Genomic DNA, 15889 nt, shown 5'->3' on the forward strand with positions numbered 1-15889 from the left:
TATAAGACGTACACACGGAGCCATTTGGCCCCCCAGAGCGTTCCGTCCGCAGGTCTATCCACCTTGGGACCCGTTATCGTTTTAGTGGTCCGTTTCCGCGGTTCCGTTACGGCGTCGTGTGGACGAACGGGCTATACGAAAGAGAAAAGTAGCAGATACAACCCTGTTTTGTTCCCGTGTAAACAGCACCTAAAGCTACTCTGATTTGTTATCTAATTGATTGGTTTATTAACTATTTTGTTAATCAAATAATAGTTAAAATACCTGCAAAATGTCCTAAATCAGTTTGTAGCCTTTTAAATAATGAAGATTTTAAGGTTTTTATCATAATAAAGTGAATATATTTTGGTTAGAGACTTGCAAAACAAGACATTGGAAATATTTCAAAGACCTAACGATATATCTATTTATCTAGGCAAATAATCAGTTATTTCCCCTGTTCAATAAAGCTAAATACCTTGAAGGTCCCAGGGTTTAAATATAATAGACACAGTTAAGCACTCCCAAAAAATAACTCTGATATTATCAAGAAACAATACAACAATTAGACTCTTCAAACCTTATTGTTTTCAAGGGGTTTAGTTATGAGTCTTATAGAAATACCCATGATTGCTGCAACACAAGCAGAAAATGTATTATAATTATTTTTAAATGACTCCCTTTGTCTCTCCCAAGTGGTCGTAATCTAATGATGAAAATACAATGATGTGTCCTGCTATAGAAAACAATGACTGCCATTCTTTGCATGCACACAATAGAGGTTTCTCAATACTCTAATTTCCCCTCCTCGACTCCTCGGTCCTCCGGTAGTGACCCGGAAATGGATTTCAGTGTGCCATGTTGAAGGTAATCTAATTTCTCTAAATGCACTTCGAGCATCGAGGAGGCTCTCTGGAGGAGCTCTAACCGAGGAGACACTGATGGGTCCTCCACGGCTCCTCCGCGGATGCATTTCCGGGAACGGTGGAGGCGTTACGCACGGCCGGACTTATCTCAGCCAATGACAACTCTGCTGCATGCATCCCCTGGATATTATTTTAGTAACTGCTTTCATCGCGATGCGATGTTTACAGTGAGAACAGCTGTGAGGTCCGTGCAGAAAGCAGAGAGTGTGTAAAATATATATCACTCAGTATAATAGGCCCACATTACTCTCTGTATTTGTATGCTTTAGTTTAGTAGATATCTACAAACAAAGAGTCGATATTTTTCTAAAACCATTTAGTGCTTCACATAATTCATTCACCCATTCACACCCATTCATACAGAGCAGTACCACTTGCTCTAGGACCTAACGTTCACCCACATTCACACACCGTTGGCCACGCCATCGGGAGCAACTCAGGGTTAAGTATCTTGCCCAAGGATACATCGACATGTTGGCTGCACGGGCTGGGATCGAACCCACAACCTTCTGGTTGAAAGACGACCGCACTCCCTCGCAGCCACAGTCGCCCGCACTTGTGGGGATCTAAATTTGTTTACACAGTCACGTGTGGGGACTCGCCTCCCTTATGGGGACAAATTGGAGGTCCCCATAAGGGGAATCATTCATTTTAGGGTGAAGACTTGGTAAGGTTAAGGGTTAGGGTTAGGCATAGGCATGTGATGCTTAAGGTTAGGATAAGTCTCCAGGAAATGCATGTAAGTCAATGTAATGTCCCCTGAAGTGATGTATACATGGTATGTGTGTGTGTGACCCCCTACCAGCCAAATGTTGTATAAACACTCTCCCTGCCTCCGAGGATAGACTCCGTGTTTTTGTGTTGATCCGTGTTTAGGCCTTAGCGAGCATATCAGTGCCATGATAAGGTGTTTAATGTGTCTCTTCCCCCCGAATCCTCGCCTCAGGCTGCAGGTCGAGTGATGTTGAAGCAAGGATACGGAAAGATTATCAAGATGTGTGTGTGGGGGGATGTGTGTGTGTGTTGTTTTGGTGTCCTATGCTTACTTTTGTAAATACAACTTTTGGCCCGTAATTTCAATTCCCCATTTCAGCGACCAGAGAGAGGGGGGGGGGGGATATATCCAGTCTCTGATTGTGTTACGTTATTATGAGAGTGCTCTCTTGTTTGATTCGGAAATGGTATATATGTATATAAATATATATGTGTGTGTGTATGTCCGCATCTGTAGCCTGTTATTGTCTCATTATACCGCACTGTCAATGAATTAAAGTAGGCCTACATATATAAGTGGTCATGAACACATCTGTCCATCAGACAGAGGGCTGCTGTGCCTCCTGTCATCATTAATGGACGTCTCTTTAAAATGACCGCTCAGAAGAGAGGAGTTCTCATTTCTCTAACCGCCTGCTGCTTCCCCTCCTCAGTCCTCCGCTCGCATCTCCTGTGGGTGGGACTAAGTCTCGAGGATAGGAGTCGAGGAGGGGAAATTAGAGTATTGAGAAACCTCTTGAGCATTATTTAAATCTATTCTTTAGAACACCTCATCGTGTATAATTAAATGAGTAATCTGAAGGATGTGAATCATCGTTTTGTCCTTTTTGTTTTGCCTTTGAACAACCGAGTCGTGTTTATTTGCCGTCACCGTCTTAAGTGTAGTTGCCTTTTCCCCTTGTTTTTTTGCAGTCCCGTTCACATCCCTGCATGATACTCCCAATCAGCATGAGACAGTTCTCTCTGTTGACCTAACAGCTTGCTCAGAGTCTTAATGCCGCTGCCTACCTCTGTGCTTGTTTTGGAGCTCTCATGGTCGTGTGTCATTCTCTGCTGTTTATAAGGAGATGCTCATTTGGATAGCACCAAGAGGACAGTGCTGTGGCCGTCGCACTGATAGCTATCCAAGTCTTTGATCTCCTCTCCCTATAAACATCATTACCACACACTGAAAACATAGACATTCACAACACGCACACACACACACAAGCTGCTCATCCAAATCGGCGCTGACAGATTAGCAGTGATTATAAACAAACATGGAGGATTAATCCTGTGTGCTCTCAGTCTACTTTTCCACTGAGCTAGCCAGGGTAATTACCAAGTGCTAGATTGTTAGTGTAATCACACACACACACACTTGCACACGCACACACACACACTCTTTGCTACTTAGTGATCGCAGTTGAGTAAGAAGGTTGAAGATATCTATTGCAAAGAAACTGCTGCTGAAGTGAATATCGTGCAGACAGTGAGATTGTGAAGCACTACTTGATAGCATGTTTGAAACACAAAAGTGTAGAATCCTGAAAGAAAAATGACCACTTCATAGTTATTGGATTCAATATTAATCTATATATTGCCTTTTTTATCTGGCCCCAGTGTTGTGAAGCCTCGGGTGCACATTTTCAGGTTGCATGACCTAATACTGATTCTGGTCATAAAGCTGCTTTACTAAATGACTTACTTAGTGGTGATCAAGATTCATAGGTTGTATTGTCATATGCACATGGCTACAGTATAGAAATGGCAATTCAATTATTCTGTCCTGAGCTCCTCCAACAATGCAACATAAATAAAAACTAAATACAAAATAAAAAGTAGTGCAAAAAGTCTATATACATGTCAATATAATATGGGATGTGTACAAGAACAGATTATGAAATTAAATAATGCAAATTAAGATTGCGGTAATCATGAAACAACTAGTTTAGCACTGATGTTTGTTTTGTTCCAGTGGACGAGGGACATTGTGAAAACTTTTGGTCAATGGTTGACAGATGTTTGTTTGATTTTGGACACACTTTACCTATCATATATGTTGGCGGTCCGCTAATGTACAAGTTTTGCTCAATACCACCTTGCTTTGTTCACAGCTTTTCTCCTCCACTGGATTTAATTATTTATTCTTATTTTCCAGGTTGAGGCCATCCTGGTCAACATCTTTGGAGGGATTGTCAACTGTGCAATCATCGCCAACGGCATCACCAAAGCCTGTCGAGAGCTGGAGCTCAAGGTGCCGCTGGTGGTCAGGCTGGAAGGTAGGAATGATAAAACACACACAAAGAAATGTAGGTTTAGCCTGTCTGACCCTCTTAGTAAGCAAGCCCCCACTGACACTCACACAATGCGCATCATCCCCTCAGAAACATGGGCCATTGATTTCTATCTTGCCTGGAATGAAAGGGTCTTGACCTTAATGAGGATTTGATCATGCTGGATAATGACACTGGCCTGTGAGGGATAGTGCAGATGTTTTTGAAGTGGTACTTCTCCATAGTCAGTGTATTACCTACTGTAGAAAATGGTCAACATGTCCCCCAATTTTGAAAAATAGACAGAGTAAAAAAAAACAGACTACCAGCACGGGAGAGAAGCAATGTGCTGCTGTGGAAAGGGGCTGTCAGCAAAACATATTTCTGCCATTTTAAAGAAATGCCCACCAAAATAAATATATATCAGTAATAAGGTACGCTATATTAAGAATATTTTCATTGTCTACTTTGCTCTGCGATAGCCCTTTGGGATTTTAGCCTGTGCAGACATTACATTACATTTAGCTGACGCTTTTATCCAAAGCGACTTACAATAAGTACATTCGACCAGGAAGACACAACCTTGAAGAAAACAGAATCATATAAGTACATCAGGTTTCATAGAGCCAAACATTTCAAGTGCTACTCAACTGGCTTTAGGTAAGCCAGTCCTTTATTAGTATAAAAGTGCTTCGTTAATAGTTCTAACGCTCGAAGTGGAGTCGAAAGAGATGAGTTTTCAGTTTGCGCCGGAAGATGTGCAAGCTATCTGCCGTCCTGATGTCAATGGGGAGCTCATTCCACCATCTTGGAGCCAGGACAGCAAACCCACGTGTTTTCGTCGATGGGAACTTGGGTCCCCCTCGCAGCCATTTACATGCACAAAAACCTACATATCACTACAGAAAAGGGAAAACCACTAAAAGCATAATAGGGCCCCTTTAATCGGTTAGTTTGTGGGTGATATTTTGTGACTTTGGGTTGTTCAGATAACCAAAGTCACACAATCACAAAAAACGAACCAATCAGGCAGCAGTAAACCAGAAACACATGTGTTTTGCTCTGTAAAGTTTTGGCTTTGTTCAATGGAGTGTGGTGGCTTGTCAAGAGAAAAATAATGTTCATCAGAACCCCGTCACCGTAAAGCTAGGTACCTTCGTGACCGCTAGCCCTATAGCCAAATGAAATAAAGCATACAAAAAACTGATAATGAGCCTAGTTACATCGCATTTTAAATGTATTTCCTTTTTCCATTTGACGTGATAAATGTATATATCATCACCTTATAGTGGAATTTATAAATAATACAAGTGCAGCAGGATTTGAATCACCTCTTCCCCACCTTGTTTGAAACTTTGAAGCATTGTATTGTATGCTGCTGTACTCTCTGGAGCCGATCCATCTTCATTGTGGCCCAGCGTCCTCGTTAGAACAGCAGTGCATTTCTCACACGTGTCACTTTTTGCCGCACCCGTCATTAGCGCCAGCCAGAATAACAATAGAGACGGCACTGATTGGCTCACCTTTCACCTGCGTATGCTAATGAAACCTGTTCAGTCCTCCTGTGTGTGTTGGTGTGTGTGTCGGTGTGTGTGTTTTTGTGTGTGGGATGGCAGCGGTGACTCCTGTAGGCGTGGGGCCAGTTGGTGGTTAGCTTAATTGTCAAGATCCTGCTGAGTGGTGTGTCCAGAGCAGAGAGTAGGGGAGTGTGTGTGTGTGTGTGTTGGCCCTCAATACTTCACACTGTATGTCCTCACACACTCTGCTAATATGGTTTGTAGGTCAGGGCACGTAAGCTGTTTCTGGAACCCAACTGTGCAGTAAGGCACTACAGTGCAGTACAGTTATGGTTGTTCAGAACAAGAGTGGAAAGTATGGAACGTTTACTCGTCTTAATAACAGCCCAAAGGTTCTGTACTCACTTAAATGAGGCCCGTTTACACTAGTGATCTTCCATATATTTTTAAATATGTGTTATGTTTTTCAATATTTGAAACGGTTTTGATGACTTTACCAGCTGCTCTTTAGACACACACATCGCTGCTATTCTCACATAGACCCACTTCCTCTAACTCAATCACAGTGCTGGTTATTCGTCACTCGTCTTGATTGCCCGGTGTATATATATATATATAATCCTTTTCAGGTTTGTGATAATGTTAGCTCATTACGAATGGCAAGTGACACAAATGGTGTTTGGAAGTACTTTGCATTTAAGGCAAATGAACAAGGAAACACAAAGGATACAAGTCATTCATATTCAGCAATGCTATGAATGTAATATGTGGTCTATAAAATGGTATCGATTATAATAATTTGTTACGGTATTGTATTAAGTTGGAACTTTCACGTGTTATAAAACTAAAACACACCTATAGAAGAAGCATTTGGCAAAGGATAATGATCAACATAACTTAACAATGTATGACATTATGACTATTTCCCCCTAAACACCACACAAGTATTTTACAAGTGCTTGTTTTGCCCGCCTGAAATATCTTTGCACCCAAGTTATTACAATTTCAAATGTGTAGCTTAAACCCAAAACTCTAGAATACCAAAACTGAGAAGAAACATTGGTGCCTGTTCAAATACTCAAGGTATATAAATAACCATCTCCATTGTGTATTTCGAGTGTCTGTCTCCATGCTTCGTAATGACCATGTGTCTGAAGAGTGAGAACCCAATGTGTCGCCACAGGACTGGTGATCAAAACAAACCCTTAATTAGGCACCACACATTCCTTGTACTAGGACATGTAATTCAACCTGACTAACAAACAGACTGAGTCCAGAAGGTTAGCACTGGCGGTCGGTCCAACCACGTTTTCCTGGCCCGAGCATAATCCGAGCTTTAGCTGTGGGTCATTACATCTCGGGCCGCAGTCGTGTGGAGAAGATTGGTTCAGAATCAATCAGCTCAGCTTGCTAGGCTGACCGCAGGGCAGCAGGAGCGGCCCAGCGCTCTTCAACAGGATCAGAATGGATTAACTGGCACACTTTTAATTGGGAAGGCTCTTTTTAAAAGGCCTGGGTTGATTACATTGGTGGAAAGTTATGTATTCCCATATGTGGAGGAGAAGGCCCATGTTGTCAAGATGCTGATAGGGTTGAATTAGTTGATAGGTTGTGAGCTGATAGAGTTCAAGTCACCCAGTTTGAGCGCTACAGTACTAGCTCTAATTTGTCCATTTCAATAGATTCAGCAGATTTAGCACAGAACATATATAGACAAACAAACATTTAAGGTGTTGAAAGGAAGAGATAAATGAGGAGGTACTGCACTGCCCCCTCTGGTTACAGTATGAACATGAAAAAATCCCTTTGAATACCCCTCAGGGTCCAGGAAAAAAAGGTGACTGCATTCACATAACTCTGTTCCCCGGCCTATTGATCTACCGAGCCCTGCCCCAACTGTCTGTCAAACAGGGCTGGTTGTTTTCTCTTTAAAAGCAGAGCTGCCCATTTGTGTCTCACTTATTTAAAAATGTCCAATTGTGATGTCCCATTCAGTCCTGACAGTGTTATTACTGCTTAAATAGCCGTCTGCTGCTGCGACACACACATACAAAGGAATAGGTGTACATGCACACATATAGGTATACAGAAATATGAACAAACTGGCTCAATGTAACACTTATATCGAACCAGTAAATCGTTTTTTAGCGTTTAAATGTAAATATTTTGGAAATGTTTGGTTATAATAACAAAAAAATCCTGCTTTTATATATATATATACAGTGGGGCAAAAAAGTATTTAGTCAGCCACCAATTGTGCAAGTTCTCCCACTTAAAAAAATGAGAGGCCTGTAATTTTCATCCTAGGTACACTTCAACTATGAGAGACAGAATGGGGGGAAAGAATCCAGGAAATCATATTGTAGGATTTTTAAAGAATTAATTGGTAAATTCCTCGGTAAAATAAGTATTTGGTCACCTACAAACAAACAAGATTTCTGGCTCTCACAGACCTGTAACTTGTTCTTTAAGAGCCTCCTCTGTCCTCCACTCGTTATCAGTATAAAAGACACCTGTCCACAACCTCAAACAGTCACACTCCAAACTCCACTATGGCCAAGACCAAAGAGCTGTCAAAGGACACCAGAAACAAAATTGTAGACCTGCACCAGGCTGGGAAGACTGCATCTGCAATAGGTAAGCAGCTTGGTGTGAAGAAATCAACTGTGGGAGTAATTATTAGAAAATGGAAGACATACAAGACCACTGATAATCTCCCTCGATCTGGGGCTTCACGCAAGATCTCACCCCGTGGAGTCAAAATGATCACAAGAACGGTGAGCAAAAATCCCAGAACCACACGGGGGGACCTAGTCAATGACCTGCAGAGAGCTGGGACCAAAGTAACAAAGGCTACCATCAGTAACACACTACGCCGCCAGGGACTCAAATCCTGCAGTGCCAGACGTGTCCCCCTGCTTAAGCCAGTACATGTCCAGGCCCGTCTGAAGTTTGCTAGAGAGCATTTAGATGATCCAGAAGAGGATTGGGAGAATGTCATATGGTCAGATGAAAACAAAATAGAACATTTTGGTAAAAACTCAACTAGACGTGTTTGGAGGAGAAAGAATGCTGAGTTGCATCCAAAGAACACCATACCTACTGTGAAACATGGGGGTGGAAACATCGTGCTTTGGGGCTGTTTTTCTGCAAAGGAACCAGGACGACTGATCCGTGTAAAGGAAAGAATGAATGGGGCCATGTATCGTGAGATTTTGAGTGACAACCTCCTTCCATCAGCAAGGGCATTGAAGATGAAACGTGGCTGGGTCTTTCAGCATGACAATGATCCCAAACACACCGCCCGGGCAACGAAGGAGTGGCTTCGTAAGAAGCATTTCAAGGTCCTGGAGTGGCCTAGCCAGTCTCCAGATCTCAACCCCATAGAAAATCTTTGGAGGGAGTTGAAAGTCCGTGTTGCCCAGCGACAGCCCCAAAACATCACTGCTCTAGAGGAGATCTGCATGGAGGAATGGGCCAAAAATACCAGCAACAGTGTGTGAAAAACGTGTGAAGACTTACAGAAAACGTTTGACCTCTGTCATTGCCAACAAAGGGTATATAACAAAGTATTGAGATGAACTTTTGTTATTGACCAAATACTTATTTTCCACCATCATTTGCAAATAAATTCTTTCAAAATCAGACAATGTGATTTTCTGGATTTCTTTTCTCATTCTGTCTCTCATAGTTGAGCTATACCTAGGAGGAAAATTACAGGCCTCTCTCATCTTCTTAAGTGGGAGAACTTGCACAATTGGTGGCTGACTAAATACTTTTTTGCCCCACTGTATATTGTGCATATTAGTCTATATCTTTGCTTCAAAACAAGGAGTTGAATAAATCATGATATATCTCCTTTTAAAACGAGAGTCTAGACCAGGGGTCGGCAACCTTTTTGATATGAAGTGCCATTTAAAAAAAAAAATTGTTATCAGCGTGCCAACGATCGAGAATTATCAACGGGGGTTGCTTAATGACTGGCTCGCACATCAAAGGAAGAGCGTCTGCAGCGTGCAGGAGAGTCTCGCTCTGCGTTCAAATGAGAAGCATTTGATGTTTGACACACAGGAGGAAGAGGGGAGGAGCCGGCCTCATCCATTTTCGGCTGTTAAGGGAAAATATTCTCACTGTTTGTTACTGATCATTATGAGGATTAACTATCAAAGTCAGTCGAAGTATTTGGACATTCAGTGATGAGAGAGAATGTTTTACACCTGTTATTCAAGGCATTTAGGGCAGCAGGACACCGAGCATCTGGTATATTCTGTCATGCTTGCACACATATTCTGTCTGTACTTTGATATTGAGTGACATTATTGTCTGTGTATCTCAATATGTGTATATAACTACACATAGAATATCAAACTAGTCTTTTGTCAGTAATGGTGTCATGTTATACGAAAGCCGCTCTTAGTTGTGTTGCCCTGAGTGTCAAAATACCTGCCAAAAAGACTCAGCAAATGTTTAAGATACATGAGGATTATCCTTCATTTTTTCAAACTAGCTTTATTAGCATCTGATAAACAAATTCCAAAATAGCTTTGTTTGCAGTTCGTACGGTCACATGCATATAAACACTGCTCTGTGGCACATGAAGCCAAAATGAACCAACTGCCGAGTGATAAGAAATACCTGACTCATTCACATGTATCGGCCTATAGAGTTAGCACACTAGTGTTTCCTTAGCCACGCCTCCCAGCCGCTCGGTGTTGGGTTCATTCACATGTTTGTATGAAGGAAAAGACCTCTGGATTTGGCTATTAGATCATTTTACAAGTGTAAGGATCGATGGTTATACATGATAAAAAAAAGAGCTATTCAAATATTCTTGGGAAGTTGATTTACCGCCAAACAAATTAGAGATGCGCTGATTTAAAGGTCACTTATTCACAATACTTCGATATTAAAAAGTCTATACGAAAAAGTAATTTTGGTTGGACACGATGACATCATGAGACACGTAATTTCATGGTTTAGCCTCTACGAGAAAAACAAAATCAAAGCCTTCTGTCCCTTGGGGGCTTTGAAAGAGGCCTGTGGTAAATAATACAACATAGCATAAGACTAGCACAAATAGAAAATGCTGTGGGGGAAACTTCTGAAGCGATTGGAGTCAGGACTCAGAGACACGAGGAGAGCTGGAGCTTTGATGGCAAACACTGACGGTTTATTTGGAGCTTCGGCCGGAGAATCCACAAGACATGTCATGAGCCACGAGTTGACCACACGGTAGAGATGCCACAATCAATTCTGAAGAACTCTACCCCAGACCCATGTATTTAGCTAGTTCTGAGAGAATAATCAACATTGTGCATAACAAGATAGAATCATAAGTTACAATCATAACTATCAGCTGACGCCAACAGGCAGGGACAAGGAGACACAACACTGAGAGCACAGCAGCCAAGGTTGCAGGTGTGTGTGCTCAGTCAGGACAGTTTGAACTGATACACTGGGTCAAAGTTAGGGGCCTTGGAAAATATTTCCCAGACAAATGTGATAAATTAAGAAACTGGCTCACTAATGTTGTAATATTGAACCAAAAGTGATCAAACACTAGCCACCATGAGTCATACCAGACTAAGTATGGCTGCAGCAATAATAATCTCATTGTGCTCTAATTATTTCTAAAAGGAAGTTGTTGAAACAAAAGTTCAGAGCAAATGATTTGAGATAAATTACCAACTCCAGAACGAGATTAAGAAAAGTTATCAAGCCCCATATCATTTATTTTCTTATCTTTACCTCATAAAAGAACAAACAAGTGCCCTTCCCAGTGATATAAAAGGAACCACGAGAAGAAAGGAGGTCTGACACTGTGGCAGCTTATCAGCTTATTAAGACAGAATTAATCACAAGTTTAAGCATCAGCTCCGCAGCATCAGAACTTCTCTGGCGAAAGAAACAGACCAAAGACGTATTATCTTGAAATACGGGGGTCTGTAATTGACTCTTACATTAAAGTGACATTTCCACAATAGTCACAATTAAGCTTGCTCATTAGCGGGAGACCCGGCAGAAAGGTGAAGTGGCAATATATCACATGGCAAAATACTGAATGGTGCTCGGTGTTTTATACCTTTGAGTTGAATAGTGTTTAAATACTTGTTAGAAAGCAATATTCAAAATGGAAAGTTCATTATTATTTTTTTAAATCCTGATGTCTAGTTATTAGCAATCATAGGTAATAATAATGAATAATAACCTGCATAATGATCGTTTTCTGCTTTGTGACAATCTTCTTTTTTGTTGCTTTCTTTGGATAACAATTCTTAAATCTCATGCTTTTTCATTTTTATAATCAAATCCCTTTATGTATCTGGGTCCAAGCTGTGAGTAGGTCTCTGGCAGCACCTAGTGGCTGCAGGTGAACACACACATTCATATACTACGCACACGCTACACTCACACACATTCTCACACACACACATTCTCACACAAGCACACACACTGGTGCTGTATCCAGCTGGGCTCGGTCCTTGCCTCTGCTGCTGTGAGTCATCAGTGCTCCCTACTGCTCACAGTGGAACTGCAGTCAGCTGCCCCCCCCCACACCCACACACACAAACACACATATGTAGAGAAAGAGCAACGTAAATGCACGTATTTTCTTCCTCACTCCCGCAGATGTGTGATTCCCCCTCACACGTGCATGAATAGCGCAGGTGCAGGTGTCTCAACACACACTAAGGCTTATCATGAATATGTATGGACTGAAAAATTGCAGAAATGAAGTGTTGTTTCCTTATTCTTAGCGCCACTGTACACTTTCCACAGGCATATTTGTCTGTTCAAAGTATCTTTTGCATTATGTATTTTCTGCAGGCGCATATGACAGTTTAATGTCCTGTTTTTTCAACTTTGTTATCCTGCTACTGAGATTGAATCATCTGATGGATAAAACTGTCATTAATACAATGTGGATCCGTCAATCACAGGGAGGTTCACAGGTGAGCTTAATGTATGTGAAACACACAGTACGGCCCCTCCTCTCATCAGAATGAGCGACCGCACAGAGACTGCTCATGTGTTTGTGGACAGGCAGAGTGATACCATGCTGCAGTCTTTGATTTGGACATCCTATCCCCTGTTCATGGTCTCTTCCTGCTCTTGTTCTAATTAATTACACTGGAGAATTGATTGTTTAGAGTGTGAGCTTGCAAAAAGAGTGTGTTTGGAATTACTTATTATGAGGCTGGACAAAAGAGATGAAATATTAGGCGTTAAGTGGCAGTGGTAATAGAATTCCTCATGAAAGGTCTATTGATCAGGGTGGCCGGGGCTCCGGAGAATTCACATATCATGCCTTCTTAATTACACGCCGGCCCAGAGAGCTAAGGTCAACCTGTAAGCGTCTGAGTATGCACACACACACACACACACACACACACACACACACACACACACACACACACACACACACAGTGACCCTAGAGACACACCAATGCACAATTCAAACATTGTTAATTACACAAATCCAGTAATAACTACACATATATGTAAGGCTGCAACCCTTTTGTTTCTCATTATGGATTAATCTACAGATTATTTTCTCCAACATACATTATGGTCAATAAAATACCAAATGTGTTGTCCGAACACTAGTCACAAACCTAAAGAGACTACATGTATTGTCATAGGAGACACAGGAGTAGATGGAATCATTCATAAGTAACTTTATTATTACTAGACTTAAGATTTCTTATCATATTTTTCAAATACTTTATTGTAACTGCACATGTAGGACACAACATTATCAATAAGTAGACAAGGAGCATTTGACAATTGTTGCTTATTTGGTGATTTAGATAATACACTTAGCAAAAGTAATGAGATATTTAGTGATACGTATGATAAAGAGAGACTAAGTGTTTGCACAGGAAAAGACACTTCTGTGTGAGACATCACAAATGTAACTGCAGTCCACTAAGGAGGTCTGCACACCGTTCGGCTTCTGATAAATACTTTATTTCTCATTTTATTTGTACAAGGCAACAATTCCATCTACAAAAGGCCAGAGGAAGATCTTGTAGATGGAAATGTTACCTTGAAAAGAGAGAAACAGAAACGGTACATGATGACCCAATGACTTGTTTGAAATAAGATCAGCCTGGATCCCCAGAGGGAAGTCAGGCGGTGCAGCAGCATGAAGATATAAATAATAACCTGTAAATACATACATTCATTGTTACACCACCGTTAAGAGATAATCATTATTAAGTACAATATAAACTTTTCTACAATTTATTAAAGCTATTAGTGGCTGCTCCCTCAATACGTTTTTTAAAATCCTGATACTTATTTTTTAGCGCGAATGTGTACTTTGGGGATTTGATCAACGTGTGCATATTCATTATGTTAGTCTACCAATTGTATTGTTTTGCTCTTTATCTGTGCTGTCTCTTTACTGTCATAATTAAAATATCCCTGCTGTGGAACTATGTGTAAATGAGGTCTGATTTCTCATATTTTGGTAGTAAAAAAATATTAAGTAAAGGAGATAAATAATGCAAGAAAAAACCACAATATGAATTAAAAAAAAATAAGAAAATAATGGGATGTTCTTAGAAAATAAAAAGTCCCAAGACCAGACGGTATATTATCGTTGATACCACATCAGACAGATTCTGCAAATGGCCTTTTCTTTCTTTGCCATCATGTCTTCATGTGTGAAATCAGTAAGTGCCACATAAGCAGCTGTGTTTTGTTGTTTTAGCAGCATGGGCGATTCGGCTTCATTCGACCTTTTGCTCCATTGCCCTCTCTCATTGGCTCCCTCTCTCCCCCGTCGTCCTCTCCCTCTCCACTCTCCACTCTCCATGTCCTTCCGTCCACCACCACCCCTCCTGCCTGTGTTGTGACAGTTTGTCGGGCTTGTGTGTGGCGGTGTAGTGTGCAGCGCTGGGAAGGCAGCCAGGTCAGAGTGAGGGTCTGGGGGCAGGGCGGGGTGTCTCCAGGTGCTTCTGTCTCTGGTTGGTTGGGGGTCTACCGGGGCATGGATGCCACCCTCACCCAGCACCTGCTCCCCCTGACCTCACTGCAGCCAGGGGAGCACACACACACACACACACACACACACACACACACACACACACACACACACACACACACACACACACACACACACACACACTGACATTGTTCACAGACAAACCACCCATATCTCCCTCCATCTGTCGTTGTGTGCTTCCATTCCTCCAAAGGTGTTCTTTGCCTTTCACACCGGGTGGTTTTTACATCGTACAGGTGGCACATCAGGTTCAACCTTGTTAAGCCCTTTTTTTGTCATTTTAACTTGAACAGTGTCATCCTGTGTTTTCCAGGGACCAACGTGGACGAGGCCAAGAGGATCCTCAGAGAGAGCGGCCTGCCCATCACGGCAGCGGAGAACCTGGAAGACGCCGCCAAGAAGGCAGTGGCCGCCATCAGGAAATAGATCCAGTGTAACCTCATCAGCAACATGCAGTCATACAGTCTCAGATCACAGTCAGCCTTTAGTCACACATGCAGAATTTCAAGCCTTTGCTCTCATAGACCTTAACGTTTACTTTTAATTGATATTAATTGGAATAAACCACATTCTTTTAAACATAGTCATGACCTGGAATATCATAAAGCTCCAGTATCCTCTGTCAGGGATTGGATGGAGGTCTAACACTTTGTGCATTCCTTTTCCCCAGACCAAAGATGCAGCTTCCCCCTCTGCATATTGAGGCTTTTTTTGTAGAATATAAGATGTTTTTTTACCTCCATCCTCTGTACTTTAGCGGAGAGTATGACTGGAAACAGCCGGTGTTGTAAAATCATTAGATGCCACTAAACTCAAACAAAAAGCAGCATAAAAGCAAGGCCTTAACTTTGGATCATCAGTCTTTTTTCTAATTTTCCAAGTTAGTACTAATACATGAATCCATCCCATGCCTTGTCTAAGTATCATGAGGTGTATGTCAAACCCAAACTGTGAACTTTGTACAACATGTCTTAACTGTTAAGTGCTCTATGGCAAATTAACTGCTACACCTGTGCCTATTCCATGGCGGCTAAAAGGGTTTCAATGCTATCGTGCCAACTCTTTCAGTAGTTTCATACAGAGGGGTTGAGAAAACAAAAATCTTATATAATAATTTTAGTTTTTTTTATAATGTACAGTATATTGACAGGATATCTTGAATGCAGTGCCAGAACTGTATATAATTTCAGAGATTAAAAAGAAATATTTCAACACCCATGTTTCGCTTGTTTGGTCCTTTCACAATGGATTGAGGGATGAGAGAGAAGCAGATGGAAAGTATGTCAGACATGTGAATTAAAAACCTTTATTCTACTGGTTTTTAAAATAAAATGTAATACAAATATAATAAATGTTATGTGATTGGGGGAGAACACACACTCTTAAGACGGTTATTAAAAAAAAAAAATGGCCAAGAGACATCTA

General features: G+C 41.4%; 1 protein-coding gene across 1 annotated transcript in view; it reads left to right on the forward strand.

Moving 5' to 3' along the window:
• Positions 1–15680, forward strand: part of suclg2 (succinate-CoA ligase GDP-forming subunit beta) — a 111452-nt gene extending 95772 nt beyond the window's left edge. The window contains exons 10-11 of the mRNA XM_034212240.1: positions 3820–3940; positions 14778–15680. Of these exons, the coding sequence (XP_034068131.1) occupies positions 3820–3940; positions 14778–14890 (234 nt within the window). The 3' untranslated portion in view covers positions 14891–15680. The remainder of the gene's footprint in view (positions 1–3819; positions 3941–14777) is intronic.
• The last annotated feature ends 209 nt before the right edge of the window (positions 15681–15889 follow it).

Source organism: Gymnodraco acuticeps, unplaced genomic scaffold, assembly GCF_902827175.1.
Source record: "Gymnodraco acuticeps unplaced genomic scaffold, fGymAcu1.1, whole genome shotgun sequence".
Taxonomy (NCBI): domain Eukaryota; kingdom Metazoa; phylum Chordata; class Actinopteri; order Perciformes; family Bathydraconidae; genus Gymnodraco; species Gymnodraco acuticeps.